Source organism: Gossypium arboreum, chromosome 1, assembly GCF_025698485.1.
Source record: "Gossypium arboreum isolate Shixiya-1 chromosome 1, ASM2569848v2, whole genome shotgun sequence".
Lineage (NCBI taxonomy): Eukaryota > Viridiplantae > Streptophyta > Magnoliopsida > Malvales > Malvaceae > Gossypium > Gossypium arboreum.
Genome location: NC_069070.1, coordinates 14288874 through 14304871, shown reverse-complemented (window position 1 = coordinate 14304871; position 15998 = coordinate 14288874). Strand labels below are relative to the sequence as shown.

The 15998-nt window shown below is 35.2% G+C and overlaps 1 protein-coding gene and 1 pseudogene across 1 annotated transcript; one reads left to right on the top strand and one right to left on the bottom strand.

The window, feature by feature from the left end:
* Window positions 1-3694: 3694 nt before the first annotated feature.
* On the bottom strand, window positions 3695-5638 carry LOC108482538 (probable pectinesterase/pectinesterase inhibitor 33). The gene is made up of 2 exons (XM_017785670.2): window positions 4669-5638; window positions 3695-4568 (listed from the first exon to the last, which is right to left on the bottom strand). The coding sequence occupies exons 1-2, from the start codon at window positions 5636-5638 to the stop codon at window positions 3874-3876; spliced, it is 1665 nt and encodes a 554-aa protein (XP_017641159.1). The 3' UTR covers window positions 3695-3873.
* Window positions 5639-13065: 7427 nt separating this feature from the next.
* On the top strand, window positions 13066-15115 carry LOC108482406 (endoglucanase 8-like; annotated as a pseudogene).
* The last annotated feature ends 883 nt before the right edge of the window (window positions 15116-15998 follow it).

Here is a 15998-nt window from a genome sequence, read left to right as displayed (position 1 = left end):
CTAAGATTGCATATCAAATCTAAGATTGTATCATATCTAAGATTGCATATCATATCTAAGATTGCATATCCTTAAAAATTATATTTCCATATGAGTCAAGCTTATAGATGGACCTTAAATCTTTTCAAGTAATGGGCCATTTTAATTGGGCCAAATTTTATGTTTGTAATTTTGTACTAGACTTGGACTTTTTTTTTTTTAAATTGAACTTATTTCTAGGCCCGGGCAAAATTGAGTGTCTACAAGGGCCACATGGTTAGTCACATGGATGTGTGGAGCACACGACCCCTTACACAACCATGTTCCCCTTAAAACCATAAGAATTCGATTCTCACATGGCCTGAGACCCTCCACATAGCTAACCGTACGATTGTGTCTGCCCTGCACCTCGATTTTTCAATTACGACACCGTCTAGTCACACTGTCGTGTCTCCCTTGTTTTTCAGATTTTACAAGCATTAAATCTACCAAAAAACACCTAAACATAACCTACGCATGTCAGGCATCATTCCATATCCAAGCATCAACCAAAACATATTATATAACATGGTGCTTCCTCAGTTATAAGGAGACTAGACATATAATCCAAGCAACCAAACAATACATCAACAACATGACTAAATTCATTACATATATACATAATCTCCAAATATCAGCAAGCCACAAAATGACCATTTTAAATATATAAACATCCTAGGTACATGCCAAGACTAAAAAGAACCATTCACTAACACTTGAGTTCAATATTGTCGTTGAATGTTGAAACGACGATCAAATCCTCAAGTACCTAACTTGTGCATGGAAAGCAAAACTGTACATTGAGTAACTCAATGGTATTTCTATAATTCGAATATTAATAACTAATCTAACATATAATGATGTATAAGTTAACATAAATAATAAAATGCAATATACCCATTACCATATACCAATTCACTTATTTATTTCTCAAAACTATCAGATATTTACTAATACTAGAACATGTCATATTCATTTCATATATCATTTGCTAATTAGATCATATGATAGCATATTCCATCTCAAAATTTACCATTGAATACATTCAAAGTTCATAATCATCCTTAACCACTATCGTGGTTCCGACTTCCATTTTCAATTCCCTATTAAATGACTCGGACTCGGACTCGGACGGATACGCGGATCCAACCAACACACCAATTTGCTACTCAGTGCCTGAAGGATAAATCTGTGACAATAAATTGCGCTCTGCGCTGGCCGGTTAAGACCGACAAATAAATGTGCCCAACACTAGTCGGTATAACTGACAAATGGAATGCCCAGCACTCCCTGACACGTAGCCGTATAACCTAGAACTCTTCCTATCCTATGGCATGCCATTTATACCCAACCTTGCCCGAGAAGTTAATAGGGTAACATGTTTCTCGATTTGATTCAACATACCAAATCCTCAATATCAAAACCAAGTTTCCATCAATCCATTATCACGCATCTGTCAACATTGTTCATTTCTTAAATCAATTCGGTTCAATATATAATTTAATGTACATTATTTACATAACTATCAAATTAAGTCTAATTTTACAACTAAACATTCAATCACATCCATTCAATTTAATTAGCATTTCACACAAATTTCCAAAGAACTAACTCACCCTATCAACTTGCCATATGATGCAATGTTTATATACAACAATTTAAATATTTTGGATTATAGAAATACAAACCGTGAACTCCAAGCTATTCGTCAACAACTTTATATTTTCCTTTGTTTTTCGAAGGATCCGAGTCAGCATTAGCCACGGATTAAAAAACAAGACATTTCATCAATATAAAATTAAAATTTTCATTCAATTTCTAATTTATGCAGCATTTGCATTTTATTCAGTTTAGTCTTTAAAATCGGAACTAACATAATTTTCACAATTTGTGCATTTTAGTCCCTGTTGCACAAAATCATCAAATAACTTTGCAATTTAGTCATTTTTCACTTCTAATCTAAAAATCTATCAAATTGGTCTATAAAACTTTAAATATTCAACTAAGGTAACAACCTCAAATTTTAACAATAATGAAAAATACAACATGAGTTAGTTAGCTCGGGGTATAAGGTTCCGAAAACATAAATATTATAAGAAAGTACTAAATTGACTAACCAATTGAGGTTTAAAAAATTTAAACCCTATTGACATGGGTCATTCTCTATTTTCTTTTTGCTTCGAAAAGTTTGGGATGAAAGGAGAATAATATTTCTCTTTCCATCCACTAATTTCATCTTTTCATTTCTTTTTGTTTTTATTTTATTCTTTTAACAATAATTTAACTAAAGTTTATAATATAAAATATATATAATAAGTTTTAACCCGTAACTCATATATATCATATATAATAGTTTATTTACTTTATAAGTCCTATATATTAAATCCTAATTGTAATTTCTTAATAATTCTTACTTGGATTACTTACACAATTTAGTCCTTGTACTCTAATTAAATACTATTTCAATGAAAGTATCTATCTAAAATTTAATTCACTCCTAATATAGATCTTTAAATATTTAATAAAAATATTTATGAATTCAATTTATAGAGTCCCGAAACCACACTTTCTAGTACCACTGAAATTGGTCGTTACAATCTAAATCCAAATATCCAATCACTTTCCACCAATTGGTTTTATTATACATGGGCATGCAATTCTTTACTCAAATTGTCCACAATATAGTCATAAGGAATTGGTTTATTCTTTTTCATTCTACATTATTTTTTGGACACTACATGAGATTAAATTTGTCCATTCTGTTATATAGGAACAATCTCCTTTGAACAATTATGCATATTAAATTTCTCTAAATCTTTTTCGATATAATTTTTCTAAAACAATCCCAACAAAGCTTGTGATCTATTACGTAATATTTCAATTCCTATCACATAGGATGCCTCTCCCATATATTTTATTTCAAATTTATTTGAGAGAAAAACTTTCGTCTCGTGCAATATACCAAAGTCATTTACAACAAGCAAAATATTGTCAACATATAGAACTAAGAAAATAAACTTACTCCCACTTATCTTTTGGTATAAACACTGATCAATGATGTTTTCTTAAAAATCAAAAGATTTTATATTATCATTAAACATGATGTACCATTGCCGTGAAGTTTGTTTAAGTCTTGGCTTCTTAAATTTACGCATCATATAACATTTTCCTTCAACTGTAAAATCTTCATGTTTATCCATATAAACTTTTTCAAGATTTTCATTTAGAAAGATTATTTTCACGTCTGTATGGTGTAACCTGCCACCTATACCATAATATAATCAAATTCAAAGAAAAAAAAATTATTCAATTTTTTATGGTACCCCTTTTCTTTTCTTCTTTTTCCATTTTCCTTATTTAATATTTTCCTGTTTCTTTTCTTAATTTTAGATTCTGATCCTTCTCTCTCCCCAATTTCAAGTTGCATGATTTTTTTTTTTTAATTCCAATGGTTGAACTTGTTTCGATTGCTATTGCATGAAAATAATGATACTATTTAAGGAAATAACAGCAGAGTGGAATCCAATTATATCATAGTACTTCTAATATATCTTATTTGAAAAATTAAAATCTTTTATAAAATGGAATATTAAAATTTTAAACTAAGAAAAACTCTATTTTTCCTAATTTTAGTGGAGACAAATTCCACCTGTTTGAAATTGATTAGAGTGCCGAATTTAGTATAGTTAATTTCGTAGATTCACATGTCAATATATTATGGTATAGAAAAAAAATCAAATACAATTTATTGTTCATAATTAAGAATGTATTCACAATGAACAAAAATCAAATCAAATAATAAATATGAATATAATGAATAATGCTAAATCTCCCCCGTACGTGTATAGGACACACTCAGAGACCAGCAGTGAATGGTACACCAGTGGTGGGTAACCATGTCCCGCCAGCAATAAGGCTATTAACCGTGAAACGTGATGCCATACTTGCGCTAGTTATCACATGAAAGCCAGGCCATTTGACCCTCCATTTAGTTGAAGAAGACGGTCCATAATTCTTGTACTCCCCATAATACAATGTACCAAGAGCAAAATCAGAATTGCCCCATTTCGACCATCCTGCAGGACTAACTAAGCTGTCAAGATAAGTTTTGAGGACAACTGTTCGAGAATACTGCTGCCATGGCCTCCCTAAGTATGTGTTGAATGCATGAACCACTGGTTTAAGATCATTTGCAGCTAAGATTCTCGAATTATGGATTGCGATCCCGGTGGTTTGGTAAGGGTCACCACGGCCTTGTGCAGTGATTATGTTTGCCTGTCCTTTTAGGGGCCTTCTAGCAAAGATTGAGCAGCTTTGCAAGACTACTGCTGCATTGCCAAAGATGATGTCTACAGTGCCATAGATATAACATTCTCGGTAGAATTGCCGCTGTGAATGTACCATGAGGGTGTCTTGATGTCCCACGATGGCACATCTGTAGAAGACTGAGAGATCTGATGCCGAACGGAGAGCAACTGCTTGGCCTTTTGTTGGACCTGCTGTGTTACTGAATGTTATGTCCCGAGCAATGAATCCAGGGCCATCGATCCCTACACTCAAAAGGTTAATCGTCAAAAGAGAGATCATATGGCGCTAAAAGAACAACTATGCACTTTTCAAGTAAGAAAGAGAAGGAGAACAAAGTTGTACCAGCAGTTGCAGAGCTGTAGGTAGTGTAACCTGTTTTAGCGCTCCGGCTACTGGTGATTATTGTACGTTTCATACCGTCACCAACCAGCATAACGTTACGGTTAGCGCTGGAAACCTCAATATTCTCCCGATAAACACCTCTTTTCACATGTATGATAAACCTGGTATACCTTTTCCTCTTTGCGGCAGCATCTAGAGCAGCTTGAACGGTCCTAAAATTTCCCGACCCATCTTTGGCCACCACAATATGCGCCTTGGTTGAAGATAGCAATAGGCGCTTATGGTGCCTGGAGAGCCAACCAGGAAAAACTTGTGTAAGGTTTCTCTTACGCAAGAAAATCCCATTAACAGCTAAACTATTGCTAATCATCTGGGATATGTTATTGGATGAAGAGGGAGTGAAAAAATCAGAAACATTGAAATCCATGAACCCAGCTTCGCATGTTTGGATATTGGTCAGTGCTGTGCTAAGCCATGTTTGTGCGTCGAAGTCATTGCAGCCGATCCTCCTCCTGCTCTCTAGGCCTCGTAAAGTAGTGTTGAGTTGAAGAATGGTATTATCGAAGAGCTTGAGACAATCTCTCCATGCTGCCTTCTGCTTCCAATTCTCACAGCTCTGTCCAAACTCGTTGACTTTCTTTCCCGTCATAACGGCTCGATCAAAGGCCAGTTGAACCATTATCTTCCGAAATTGAGACATGTGTTTGGGAGCAAAACGACGGCTGCCGTGGCTCATCAAATATAAGCATGGTTCAGGGTGAGGAGTTTGGTTGCACCACCATGTTATATTGCTTCTCGTACTCCTAGAAAGTGTAGTGGAAAACATTGAAGAGAGTGATACGAAAAAGACTAACAATATCTTGATCTCCATGGCCAATATTGGTGAGTTTTTTTTTGGTTTTTCTTTGATCTGGTTGTTGAGTACGTATGTAAGGGTCGTAGATATGTTTAAGTAGGAGAAAATGGACATGAGCTGAAAGACTGGATTGTTTGCAAATAAAAGAAAATGACATAATAATTGCGAATGCAAGATACAAAGAAGATTCACTAAGGCGCTTGCTTATTATGTAGTAATAGTATTAAATTACGACATTATATTTTATATATTAGCATTCTTTACGTAAACTGTAAAATAACACTGACTTAAGGAAAAGTTATAATAAACCTTTAATTCTAAGAAAAAAATTGGGATGCATGGACTTCCTACTTTGCCTTGCATCATGTCAGATAAACTAAAATCACACTAACTTTATGACCTGTCACAATTTCATCCAAATATTGCTTCAAACTTCTCAGCTTGCTTAATTCAAAGAATTTTTGCACTTACATTTTACATATCCCTTTGTTATAATATATTCTACTTTTGAACTTGATTATCTATCTTTTTGATTTCCGTTGCCAACGGACGAATGATTATATTGTCAATTAAAATGCAAATCATAGCTGTTAAGCAAACATGTTCCTTACAAAAAGAGGTACAAATCAGTAATCTTTTATCTTAAATATCTGTTATGCATATGGGGGCGGTCTTGGTTTGTTGAGTATATTGAGCTCATGTAGGATGGAAGCAACAGTGCCTTGAAAGAAATAACCATTATTCTTCCACCACTCGTGTTTAGACAACCCCAAAAGCTGGAGGAACCATGTGGCTTTGTAAATTATAGGTTAAGCAAACCGTTCACTTTACAATTTAATCTATGAAATTTAAAAGAAACAGGAAAGGATATAGGTTTATTTAATTAGTTCATGTTTTGAATTGGTAATTGTTCCATTGTCAAATCTTAAATCCATGGAAAAGCACTAATGTCAAAACTCAAAAGTCAGAGAAATAATATTGATCAAGCTGACAAACAAGTAATTGAAGCAAACGGGGAAGGATTGCTTCAAAATCGCCAGTTAGGGTATGATCAATGGCGCCAAACTAATTAGGATGTTGAATGATTTTTTATGGGAATTACATCTCCAAAAAAGAGGAAAACGTATGAGTAATAGAATTCCCTTCTCAATCATCAAGGACCACGTACCGATATGTAGCTTTTCCGAATCAACTATTACTATCATTGAAAACAAAAAGTTCTTCACTCACGTCTATTATCTACCTGTTAGCTACGAAGACATCAATGTCTCCTACATGTATCCAATCTACCATTATTTACTACCTTTTTTTTTTTTTTTGATCGAGAAGATTTTTAAAAGTATATTAATTTTTTTTTATTTAGGCCTGATTGGTAATTTAGAAATTTTATTATTCTAATAAAATTTTAAAATTAATTAAACAAGATAATTTTTTATTTATAAAATCAAAGTTTAGATTCAAGAGTACAATTATACATGAAGAATATATGAATTGTTTATTGCTATCACAAGTGTCTTTTTTGAAAGAGAATTTGTCTCTAGAAAAGGAAGTGGGAGGAAGATTGAACCTGAAGAAATTCGATAACTAGAAAATATCATTTAACCAGAGATATGGATTTCTTATTATAAAGCATGAAGATGTTGTATTTATGGATCAAAATGAGCCTAGAAGTTATCAAGAAACGATGGCAGGCCTAGACTCTTGGAAATGGCTTGAAGCCATTTGGTCTGAGATGAATTCCATGTTTGTTAATCAGGTATGAGGCTTTCAAAGTTTTTTTTCTTGTGTAGGTCTTCACCTAGTTGCCTAAACTCCTTGTTAGTGTGTAATATGCAGGAACATAGTATGTTTGGAACAATGCTTTAATTTCGTTTATAATAAATTCTCGTTCATTTTTCGAAAAAAAAAATGGAATTAATTAATTTTCAAGGCAGTTATTAAGCATTATAAACAAGTCCTAGCTGCAATTAACACATATGCTTGACTTAAATTGGGAATTCATTTAAGTTGATACTAATTGAAGAAGGAAAATGTTACCATCTATATTCATGCAAACTTGGCAACATGATTGTGAAAAATAAAATAGAATATGATAAATAAAAATAAAGAACACATAAATTTTACGTGGAAACCCTTTCGGGAAAAAAAAAACCACGGGCAGAGGAGAAGAAAATTCACTATGTCGAAAAATTTTTTACTCAAATACAAGAGGAATAGACTATGTCTATTTATAGGCTTGCAAAGCCATATTCTAGTAGGATTGAAACACTTTATCCTAATCAATATAAAATAGATGGAGTTTAATAAGGTTTAAAAACCTTATTCTAAAATAAAATAAAAGAAGTCTAGTTCTATATGGATTTTACTTTTATTTTATTTTCCATCGTATTTTATTTAAATAAGAATTTGGGTCACTTAATTCTAACAATCTCCACCTTGACACAAATTCTCAATGAACAAGTTCTTCATCGCGAACTTTCAATAAACAAGTTCTTCACCTCTTCCAAAAACCCTTAAGGGTTTAACTTCAACAATGAACACCAACCAAGTCTAAGCAATGCTCAAACTTGGTTATAGGAAGTGACTTAGTCATCATATCTGCAGGATTTTCATGAGTGCTAATTTTGCTCACAACAATATCACCACGAGCAATAATATCACGAACAAAATGATACCGAATATCAATGTGTTTTGTTCTCTCATGAAACATTTGATCTTTTGTAAGAAAGATGGCACTGATCGTCACAAAATCATGTGCTGATTTGAAGGTCTTCATTGAGTTCACTAAATAGTCCTTCAACCAAATAGCTTCTTTACAAGCCTCATGAATCGCCATGTACTCAACCTTCAAAGTGGTAGACAAAGCGATGTAGTTTGCAAAGTGGCTTTCCAACTAATTGCACAACCTCCGATTGTAAAGACGTAACTTGTGAGAGATCTTCTTCTATCAAGGTCTCCAGCAAAATCAGCATCAACATACCCTATAACTCCATCTTTAGTTCTTCCAAACTGTAAGCAAACATTAGTAGTGCCTCGTAAGTATCTTAAAATCCTTTGAATCGCTTTCCGTTGTTCTTTACCGAGATTCGCCATGTATCGCTAATCGACTTGATCGCATATGATAAATCGGGACGTGAACAAACCATAGCATACATGAGAGATCCTCTTGCACTAGAGTATGGAACATGTGACATGTACTCAATCTCATTATCGATTGAGGAGATAAGGCCGATGAAAGTCCGAAATGGGTCGCTAAAGGAGTACTAACAGCTTAGCACTCTGCATATTGAACTCGCAAAGAACTTTCTCAATGTACCCCTTCCGACTTAGGTACAATTTACTTGCTTTTCTATCTCGAGAATCTCCATACCAAGTATCTTCTTTGCTGGTCCTAAATCTTTCATCTCAAATTCTTCACTTAGTTGGGCTTTAACCTTTCTTATCTCTCTTTATCTTTTGTTGCTATCAACATGTCATCAACATAAAGAAGTAGATACACAAAAGAACCATCACATTTTTCTTAAAGTAGACATAATGTCAAAACTACTTCTTTTGAAATCATGAGAAGTCATAAAGGAATCAAACCTCTTGTACCACTTGTCTTGGTGATTGTTTCAAACCGTAAAGGGACTTTTTCAAAGAAGCAAACATAGTTCTCTTTTTCGAGACTATAAAACCCTCTCGGTTGTTGCATGTAAATATCTTCCTCAAGTTCTCCATGCAAAATGCGGTTTTACATCTAATCGCTCAAGCTCCAAATCATGCATGGCCACAATACCAAGCAAAGCTCGAATCGAACTATGCTTAACAACTGGAGAGAACACATCATGAAGTCCACTCGGAATTTGATCAGTAACCCTTTGCAACAAGCCTTGCTTTATATCCGGGTTCTTCAACTCTCGAGTCCTTCTTTCTTTTTAAACACCCATTTACAACGAACGACCTTTTTACCTTTAGGAAGTTTTACAAGATCCCATGTTCTGCTTTTTGTGGAGTGATTCCATCTCCTCTTGCATAGCAAACATCCACTTTTCGAGTCTTCACACTAATCGCCTCAAAATAATTAAATGGCTCTTGATTCGCATCTATATCTTCACCACATTTAAAGCATAAGCAACTAGATCAACCTCGGCATACTTCTTTGGAGGTTTAATTTCTCTTCTTGTCCTGTTTTTGGCGATAGAGTATTGCGGTGAAGAAGCAACTCTATTCTCAATTTTGTCTTGGCTTGAGGAGTTGATTCGTATTAATCGATGCTCCACCCTTTTGGTTTTCTTTATTGGAAGAGTCTTTAAGAGATAAGTTAGGTAGCATAGCAGTTTCATCAAAAACAACATCTCTGCTAATCACAACTTTTCTATTTTCAGACACCATAACTTATAGCCTTTTACACCACTTTATAACCAAGAAAACGCATTTAATGGATCTTGGTTCCAATTTTCCATTATCAACATAAGCATACGCAGGACACCCAAAAATCTTTAAATCGAATAATTAGCGGGATTACGGACCATACCTCTTGTGGAGTCTTTTTCTCAATGGCAACGGATGGAGATCGGTTGATCAAAAACATGCGATGAGAGTCGCTACGCCCAAAATGACTTCGGTAAGTTGGCATTTGACAACATACATCGAACCTTCTCCATGATCGTTCTGTTCATTCGTTCTGCAACGCCGTTTTGCTGTGGAGTATGACGAACTGTCAAGTGTCTCATGATCCCTTCTGACTTGCACAATCTATTAAACTCATCGAGCGAACTCTAAGCCATTTATGCATGCGAGGTATTTTATCTGTTTTCCGTCATTTTTCAATCATAATTTTCCAAGACTTAAATGTGGAAAACACATCGCTTTTCTGCTTCAGGAAGAACGCCCAAACTTTTCTGGAAAAATCATCAATAAAGGTTAGCATATAATTAGCTCCACCTCTCGAAGGCACTCTGGACGGCCCCCACAGATCAGAATGGATATACTCCAACGTTTCCTTCGTGTTATGGATTCCTCTAGTGAATCGAACTCTCTTTTGCTTCCCAAAAACACAGTGCTCACAGAAATTCGGTTTGCAAATTCCTTGCCCATTAAGAAGTCCTCTTTTGCTTAATTCTGCCATGCCATTCTCACTCATATGCCCTAGGCGCATATGCCAAAGTTTAGTAATATCATCATCTGACAAGGAAGAGGAAGCGACAATTTGCATCACCGATATGATGAGAACCTCAGAAACATATAACTTGGCAATCTTTCTTTGCCCTTTCATCACAACAAGGGACCCTTTGAAATCTTTAAAACCCCACTTTCATTGTGTATCTGCCCTTTTGAATCAAGAGTACTCAACGAAATTAAATTTCTTTTCAATTCGGAACATGCCGCACGTCACTAAGTGTTCGACAACTCCATCAAACATCTTAACTTTAATTGTTCCAACACCGCGATTTTACATGAAGCATTATTTCCCATCAAAACAACACCTTGAGATCATTGTTTCATAAGTTGTAAACCAATCCCGATTGGGACTCATGTGGAAGGTGCAGACTGAATCAAGTATCCACTCCTCGCTTACTTTAGAATCATTGATGAAGCAACTAGAAGTTCACCATCATTGTAGTCTTCTACAACATCGACTTCACCGAATTTTCGTTTGTTTTCCTTTTGATTCGCAGACCTCCCTTTTAATCTTATTTTGTAGCTTATAGCACTCAGTTTAATGTGCCCTTTCTTCTTGCGAAGTTGCAAGTTTTACCTCTGTTTGAAGATTTCGATCTACCCTTAGATTTACCACGAGGATTCCGTTCTCGTGTTCTACCACGATCATCATCAACATTCCGGTCTTGTCTCCCACGAACAATGAGACCCTCTCCCGAGAGTTGGGTTTAACCACAAGATGCTTTATCTTATCATACGAGGTTAAAGAATCATAAACCTCATCAAGCGTGAGAGACTCATGGCTATATAAAATCGTGTCTCTAAAGGTTGAATAAGACGGGGCAACGAACAAAGTAGAATCAACCCTAGATCTTCCTTATCATCTTGAACCTCCATGGCCTCCAAGTTTGAGAGAATTTCTTTAAACAACTTTGTTAAGTGTTAGGTGTACGACGCACCTTCCTCCAAACGATGAGCATAAAGACGCCGCTTCATATGCAACTTGCTTGTTAGAGTTTTCGACATACATATTTGTTCTAGCCTCTTCCATAATGCGTGGCGTTTTCTCTTTCATCACATCCCGCAAAATTTCGTTGGACAAATGCGATGTAATTGTGTTAATGCCTTTCGATCCTTACGCTTCTTCTCTTCATCGTTAATGTCGAAGGCATCTTATCTATCCTAGCAGGGCATCCTCTAGATCCATCTGCAAGAAGCGCTTGCATCTTAATTTGCCACAACGCAAATCTGGCGTTGCGATCCAACAATGAATTTCATACTTCAAAGACGCCATTACCGTGATCGAGATGAATAACCCTAAGCTCGATACCAATTTATGAAAAATAAAATAGAATATGATAAATAAAAATAAAGAACACATAAATTTTACGTGAAACCCTTTCGGAAAAAAAAAACCACACAGGCAGGAGGAGAAGAAAATTCACTATGTCGAAAATTTTTTACTCAAATACAAGAGGAATAGACTATGTCTATTTATAGGCTTGCAAAGCCATATTCTAGTAGGATTGAAACACTTTATCCTAATCAATATAAAATAGATGGAGTTTAATAAGGTTTAAAACCTTATTCTAAAATAAAATAAAAGAAGTCTAGTTCTATATGGATTTTACTTTTATTTTATTTTCCATCGTATTTTATTTAAATAAGAATTTGGGTCACTTAATTCTAACAATGATAAAACAGAAAAGACAATGGAGCGGAGGATACCAAAATTTATACCTCCATATCAAATAATGAGTACTGCACCGGTATGTGAAAGATAGAGATGAATAAAAACTTATCAAAACGGAGGTTCAATCCTGAGTTCCAATGATAATCAATCTAATTAAAATGTTCAAATATTAACTACATGGTTTTTAATATAATAAATTCACATTTGACTTAATTATACGGTGTTTAATATGAAGATAATATCATAATTAAAATCTTACCGTTTTAATATTTAAAAGAGGATTGACCAATTAAAAAATAAAAGAAAATTGCAAAATGACACAAGAAACCCAGATTTTCTGTAGTTTCATGACTCAAACTTAACTATATATAACCAGGGTGTGTTAATGGTGTTTGACAAGTAGATTGACAAAGATAAGCTTTGTTATAGAGGGCATGAATTTAGCCTTTTAACCCTTTTGCATTGTAAAGATTAAAAACGAGAACGTAACTGAAACCAGACAGCTAATGCTTGAAATGTCATAGCCATATATGTATGTATATTTTTATAATATCAATGTGTCTTTTCAAGCAAGAACTTTGTGTTCTTACTAGTATTGCACAGTGAAAGAATAGAGTGTATCGGAAAATAGAGTGAAGGAATTAGGTTTAATTTGAGGGAGAGAGCAATGGGCAGTGGTAAATGTATGACTCTGCTAACGTTGTTAGCTGTATTAGGCATGGTGATAGTAGACAAAGTTGGTTCCCAAAACTATGGTGATGCACTGTCAAAGTGCATTTTATTCTTCGAAGGCCAGAGGACAGGAAAGCTGCCATCTAATCAGAGAATGATTTGGAGAAAGGATTCTGCTCTTCGTGATGGCTCTGACCTTGGTGTACGTCTTTCTCTATTTCTATGCTACTATCTATTACTTTTTTATATTTACATATATAACATTAAAAGCATGATTGATTTTCAGATGGATTTATTAGGCGGCTATTACGATGCCGGAGATAACGTAAAATTCAATTTTCCAATGGCTTTCTCAACCACAATGCTAGCATGGAGTGTAATCGAATTCGGCCAATTTATGGGTCCAGACCTGCAACATGCACAAGACTCCATTCGTTGGGGTGCAGACTACTTGCTTAAGTCCACCGACCTCCCTGGTAAAGTCACTGCCGCCGTTGGTAACCCTATTGCCGATCACAATTGTTGGGAAAGGCCTGAAGACATGGATACTCCAAGAACCAGTTACGTGGTGAATCAAACCCACCCAGGCTCTGAAGTTTCTGCTGAGACTGCTGCTGCACTTGCCGCCTCTTCTTTGGTGTTCAAATCCGCTCACCACAGATACTCTATACTACTTGTCAATAGAGCAAAGGAGGTAAGCAATTAAAACTATCTTCTTTCTTTTCCCAAGCAACTCTTTACTGTTTTCTTTTTCTTGGTGTGGATTGTTAGGTCTTTGAATTTGCCGATAAGTTTCGGGGAAACTACAAAGACAGTGTTGGCCAAGGAGTGTGCCCATTTTATTGTGATTGGGGTAGCTATAGCTACATGGTAGGGCACCCAGAAATTTAATATATAGATTTCGGAGATTTAAATGAATTACTACCATTGCTATAGCTCAAATTTAAAATTATTATTTTGTGCAGGATGAACTGATTTGGGGAGCAGCATGGTTGTTTAAGGTGACAAAGGAACAAAAGTACTGGGATTAGGTTCAAAACAACATTCCAAATCTACCGAGACGAGTTATAAGGCTTGTAAATGGTGATTTACAAGCTGCTAAAAGTTTTGCTGAATTCGGATGGGATACAAAGGATGCCGGTATTAATGTGCTTGTTTTCGGGGTAAATAACACTGATAATCTAATTATCTCTTCTTCAATTTGATTTTCAATCATAAACGAATTTATAACATATATGATATTCTAGAATTTGGTTTTGGTTGTGCTTTGCAATTGGTAATGAATTCCACTAGTGCCGAACCCTATGTTCCCCAAGCCGACAGGTTCGTGTGCAGCGTCTTGCCTGAATCACCTTACAAGTCTGTCACGTACTCTCCAGGTTGCCTGCTTAATTTCAACTTAAATTGAACTTTGAACCTTACACCTTAAATCATACGACTATGATTTGTAAAATGAACAAACTAATGATAGGTGGGCTTTTGTTCAAAGCCGGTGAAGCAACATGCAACACGCCACTGCCCTTTCGTTTCTTCTTCTTGTTTACGCTCAGTATCTGAAAAAACATGATGGATCAGTAAATTGTGGCACTTTTGTTGCAGCACTATCCAGGTTCGAGCAAATCGCAAAAGGCCAGGTAAGTTGACATGAACATTAGGTTCTTTAGAAACAGACAATATTCATTTACAGTCCTATGAACTCTGAACAGGATCCCATCTAAATCGAAACATTATAAGCTTGCACAAATATTTGATTGATGCAGGTAGATTACATACTGGGAAAGAACCCACTGGGGATGTCATACATGGTGGGATTTAGTCAAAAGTTTCCGAAGAGAATACATCATCGGGCTTCCTCTTTACCTTCCATAGGTGCACATCCAAGGCACATCAATTGCAAAGACGGAAGCCCTTACTATGAAACCCTAAAACCAAATCCCAACTTGCTCACAGGAGCTATTATTGGAGGACCAGATATGAAGGATCAGTTTCCTGATAACCGAACGAATGCTGGTGAATCAGAGCCAACCACCTATATTAACGCGCCTTTGGTTGGGATCCTCGCATATTTCAAAACATTTCCATAACTTTGAGCTCCCCTCCCCCCCCCCCCTTTTTGTTAAGGATTTTGAGCTATTTGGTTTACACACAAAGATTAAAACTCATTTGTTGTTGGCTAGTTAATAAAAGGGAAAAGAAAAACAGTCCTAATGGCAGTGGCGTTAGCGTCCTGTCTCTTATATGGGAAGAGTTATAAGATGTAAAGTAGGAGAGATATGCCAAATCCACAAATGATGAACGATTCTACAATAATAATAGGAGAAGAAGAGAAACATGCATTGTTTACAACACCTTTTAATTTCTAGATTAATTTACATCAGAATTCTAATTGTTAGAAATCAAACCAAATTTTCAAAGTAAAAAATTACAACCAAAGAGTTTGTATCCAAATTGGCTTCTACCTCATACAACTTGGTTTTCAAATTGGATACAACTTTGCAAATTGGATAAAGCTTATCATGTTGGAAACTTCATGAAAAATCAAGATGGTAGCAACATTGAAAAGTTCAACAAGGCAAGGCATATAATGGATAAGCATTATCATTTATGATATACTTAAGGGATAAGCAATCATTAAGGTAACTAGACTATGTCTATATATATGTATGTATAGTTCATGTGTTGTGAGTGCTAAAAAATTAGCTAGAGTTTGAAAGCAAAAAAAGGTGTTGTGAGTATAGAAAGAAAAACTAGCAGCAGCTAGTATAGAGAGAAAAAAATAAAAGAAAGTTTGTATTGTATTTTATTTGTGTAATAAAATTTAGTATTTGAGTTTTTTATTACTACGCTTCCAACAAGTGGTATCAGAGCCAGGTTCGTGTTGACGTCATAATAGCAAACATGATTCAACCACAGATCCTGAAATTAACAAAGACAAATTATAGCAACTGGAGCATCCAAATGAAGGCT

Coding starts and splice junctions, on each gene's coding strand:
- LOC108482538 (XM_017785670.2), bottom strand. CDS start 5,638: ATGTCCATTTTCTCCTACTTAAACATATCTACGACCCTTACATACGTA. Junction 4,569..4,668: donor CTACAGCTCTGCAACTGCTG/GTACAACTTTGT, acceptor TTTTGAGTGTAG/GGATCGATGGCCCTGGATTC.